Raw genomic sequence first — 4,354 nt, forward strand, 5'->3', positions numbered from 1 at the left:
TTAATTGATGTCTACATTTCCCGTAGTGGGTCGGAGGCAAAGAAGCGGCGTGAGGAGGATAGCGATGAAAGGCGGAGCAGTCAACATGGCGATGGTACCTAATGGTGGATCCTGGACTTGTCCACAGGAGGCAAAGTAATGTCGATGGATCTTGAGGAAGAAGTCGTCCATGAGAGAACCTCGACTCTGACACAAAGATACGAGGGCCCAGTGGTTGACGCAGCGCGTCAGATCATAGTAGATGCTACCAAAAAAGGGTAAGTGTATTTGGCTTAGATTGGCAATACTGCAAAAACTGCAACGTTTTTTTTTGTATCAAGAAATTCCTTCTTTCTTTGCACAATTGTTTGAATTATGTCATTCTTTAAGGTTTTGGGAGCATTTTAGGTGACTTTCTCATTTTTATAATTTTTCCGATTGTGTATTATGTAAGAAAATTTGGGGATACTTTTTTTTGTGAGGTAGCGTTATGTTCTTTTCATTTGTACGTTTCACCAAATAACTGCCATGGATTCAAGTTTTATGGTTTTATTTTAATTTACAGGATATGGAGGTAATCATATTTAATCACGGATAGTGAAAATGATCTCAAACATCTTATTAAAAAAAAGGAAAATCCACATTTAAAAACTGCATTTGGTTTACCTGTTATATCTCTAACATTCGCATTTCTTTGATTATCTTAAAACATAAAAAAAAGGAAACTATGCAATCATTTGAGAAGTTATCAAATTTATTTCTAGCATTTTATCATGATTTTTTTTTCACCCTTATAAAAAAATATATAAACGTCACCACCAAAACATCCGACCTCAATCGAGTCAGTCTTTTTAAACCCATAGTTTTGATTTGTCAAATCTTCTGGGTGGAGACACACGTGTAACCTCATTTCAATGCTATAAATCTCCCGAGATGTTGCCACTACATGATATTTAGTGAGGTAAACATCCACAAGAGGAAACAGCCTCATTTCTGGAAGTCTGATCAACAAAATGAGTTCTTTTTGATGACGGACACTCCACCCTAACACACTATTTAAGCGCTAACCCCAGATGATGTCATCTCCAAAATATAGATAATTACATCAAGAAGCAAGAAAAAAAAAAAGCAAAGTAAAGCCATGGATGGGGTAGATGATGGGTACCATGGTGAAATATCCTCCACAAACAACTTCTGACTGGAAACATTGTAAGTACCAATAACGGTTCATTAAAAATGGTGACTAATTAGCCCAGGAACCACTTTTTCCAAATCATAAAATGTGTGTTGTTGAGCAAGAAATAGTCATTAAATGTGTGTAATGTGCCCCATTAACCATGCAGATCCATGGCGTGCCCAAGTGAGAGAAAAAAAGGCCCTTTAGAGTCATGTTGTGCGTTTTATGAACTGCTAGACTTTATAGTTTCAGCTACTTTACCGTTTTACAGTTGGCCACGCACAGCCGTGACGGTAGCCACTCGTCTCCATGCTCTCGTTGAAAGCAGATTGGCAGATTTGGACGTTGCTATCAAAGAGGTGCTTGTCACAGGGGTAGATGATTGTCTCGGATAATCCTGGAGAATCAAGACACACGTTTAAGAGGAGTGGAAAGACTTTGATATGGAATTTAATCTTCTAGAAATGATCTGTAAAGCATAAAGAGGTAACAGTTCATGTTTCCTTTCAGTTTGGAAGCGATACCATATCAATCAAATTCAAATCAAAAGCCTTTATTGTCATCATACACAGATGTGTATAACGAAATTGGTGGTGCTAGTCCAAAAAGTGCGTTTTCCCAGTTTAAAAAAAAAACATAAGGTATATAAAAATGTAAAAAGTCACAACCTGGGAAGGTCAATTCTAAAATTTTGCACAATTTAAGATATTGCACATTGTTATTGCATAGGGGAAGTGGTGAAGATGAAACCAGGATGATAATCTCCTATTTTATAATCGCATCCGATAATTCCTGCCTTTCTGAGAGGCATTTTTTTTTTATCAGAGCTGATTGATCAATTCTGGACTTTAGGTTATGAGAGTGATTGTTCCACAGACACTTTAACAAACAGGGTTGGTGCTGCAACAAGAAGCACCTGACTGCAATCCACTGATTGCACTTGTAGGACACCAGATTGGTGAAAAATTGTCCACTTTATGGGTTGGAATGGAAAGCCGCACTCACTACGGAATAATATTTGTGGAATAAATTGGCAAAGAATGCCAAAGAGCTTTTACTAAGCTACCAACAAAACATAAGACAGTGTCTCGTTTAGATGTAGAAAAATCCCTGGTCGAACTACATAGATCAGATTAGGGTGGTTTCCCAAAAAAATCTAAATAAATGATTTGGGTGATTATTTTAAGAAGCTGTGTGCGTATATTTCCCGTTGTCATACCTGTCCAGAAGACGACAAATTCCAGCATGCAGAAAGTAATCAGCTTCTGTTGATAGGAGCAAAAATGGACCAAATATTGAATAGTTGCATGGTGGGCATGTTTTCACATAAAAAAAAACATTATACCTGGCATTGGTTCCTCCGCTAAAGCTTGACTGGTTTACAATCAAAAGGCAGAAATAATGTATAAGCAGACACTAACGAATTAGGCAGCTCACTATCAATGTGGGTTAAGTCAGGGTAGCATGGTCTCCATATTGTGAGTTTTTTCTCCCAGCTATTCTCAATGCAACAAACCACTTGGCTGCAATGTGTTTTGCTTCAGAGTTACTTTCCTACCAAAGACATGGCCCTTGTTCTAAAGACAGGAAATGGTCAGTTTGCAATTCAGGACTCCAGAGACACCAGCAGCCTTAAATACTTGCTTACTGCTCATCGGGGGCTTTTTAACAATAGCGTGCATCTAGTCATGATAGATGAGTCGCTCACCATTTTCTATATTCTTTCCGTTTATTTGGCAAGACATGAGTTGCTTCAGCTGGGAAACTAATTATTCAAGATTGAAAACTGGGATTTAAAGAACATGGGCAATCATTGGGAACGTGGTAGTATATGAAAGCAGATAGTTAAATGTTAGCCACCTGCTTCCTGGAAATTCCCTTGGATTATTGAATGTATCTTTTGGGAAACAAACAGTCCAAACATACGTCGATGGAGAAGTGGAAGCACATGTTGTTTGAATTGTAAGCGGATGCACCTTCCTCGGTGACGGTTAGCCGGAGTTCTTCCGGTCGATAACTGAAACCTAATTAGAAATTTAAAAAACAAAAGGAGCACATGTTCCTAATTGCTCAGAAGGGATAGATGGGATGTTTTGGATAGAAAGCCAAAAGTGAGTCTGAAAACATTTTAATTTGAAAAAAAAATACATTGTTTTCAGGAAAAGCTGAAAGAAAAAAAATAGATGCACAGATTTCAGTCTGTTGCTCAAAGAAAGTCAAGCTTTACATGAGGAGAATGAGATTTAACAACGCTATTTCTAATAGAATTTATATTTGCTCAAGGTAAGAAAATGTGCACGCTCTGGAATGTATTGAAGCAAAACAGTCAAAGTACAAAAGTATTTTCAAAACTTGTTCCATAAACCTTTACCAATGAAAGTAAAAGACAAGAAAAAAAAATGCTCTTTATGTCCTATTTTGCTTCTCCAAATTTGCAACTTCACCTTCAATATTGCTCTCCTCTTCATATTTATCCAAATCACCCTAAATTTGAAACCCAAATTGTGCTTACAATTGAAGAAAAGTATAAAGTCACAACTTCCTTGCAAAATTTAATGAAATTAGGATAAAAAGCCCCTACCATTTTTCCAGTTGTCTTTCGCCTTGGAGTTCAACTTATTGATGTTCCATTCGGGAACAGATGGCCAAGTGGTCATCGCCTTTTGGGTCTTCTGGTCTTATCACTGCAACTTAGAGCTAATTATATTATGCAAGCAACAGCGATGGACAGCCCGCTTCCTTTCCCAGAGTAGGCCCCAATGTTCCCATGCTACGCAAAGCCATGTTTCTTCTGCAGACTCTCAAGGCTACCTACCCTTTACCCCTAGAGACACTTGAACCGAGGGGCCTTCGTGTCAACAAGCCGACGCGATCCCATCCCACGAAGTCACTCGTCCGCTTGTTTACCCTTTCTTTCCCATACGATATAAATTTAGATTGTTAAGAACAGCGGGAAGCCATTTGGCCTCACAGTTCGGAAGTTTAGGCTTCAAATCTTGGCGCCGCCCTTCCCTTTTGCGTGGACTCTCTGCATGTGCGCTGGTTTTCTCTGGGTACGCCGACTTTCGGACAAATCTTACTTTTTATATTGTGGAAAATGGGAAAAGATTATTGACGTGTTTTGTTTGCCTTGAATCAATGGATCGTGTGAAAGGTTGTTCATTCTGAAAACTAGTTGAAATGCGACTTTGGATCGTT

At 38.5% G+C, this 4,354-nt stretch overlaps 1 protein-coding gene across 1 annotated transcript; it reads right to left on the bottom strand.

Annotated features, from left to right (window-relative positions):
* On the bottom strand, window positions 1–3,813 carry LOC144087274 (uncharacterized). The gene is made up of 4 exons (XM_077617684.1): window positions 3,738–3,813; window positions 3,083–3,180; window positions 1,418–1,614; window positions 1–244 (listed from the first exon to the last, which is right to left on the bottom strand). The coding sequence occupies exons 1-4, from the start codon at window positions 3,811–3,813 to the stop codon at window positions 1–3; spliced, it is 615 nt and encodes a 204-aa protein (XP_077473810.1).
* Window positions 3,814–4,354: the final 541 nt, after the last annotated feature.

The sequence above is a fragment of the Stigmatopora argus genome, chromosome 13 (assembly GCF_051989625.1).
Source record: "Stigmatopora argus isolate UIUO_Sarg chromosome 13, RoL_Sarg_1.0, whole genome shotgun sequence".
Taxonomy (NCBI): domain Eukaryota; kingdom Metazoa; phylum Chordata; class Actinopteri; order Syngnathiformes; family Syngnathidae; genus Stigmatopora; species Stigmatopora argus.

Coding starts and splice junctions, on each gene's coding strand:
- LOC144087274 (XM_077617684.1), bottom strand. CDS start 3,813: ATGACCACTTGGCCATCTGTTCCCGAATGGAACATCAATAAGTTGAAC. Junction 1,615..3,082: donor GCTTCCACTTCTCCATCGAC/GTATGTTTGGAC, acceptor GATCATTTCTAG/AAGATTAAATTCCATATCAA. Junction 245..1,417: donor GCGTGGCCAACTGTAAAACG/GTAAAGTAGCTG, acceptor CTTTTTTGGTAG/CATCTACTATGATCTGACGC.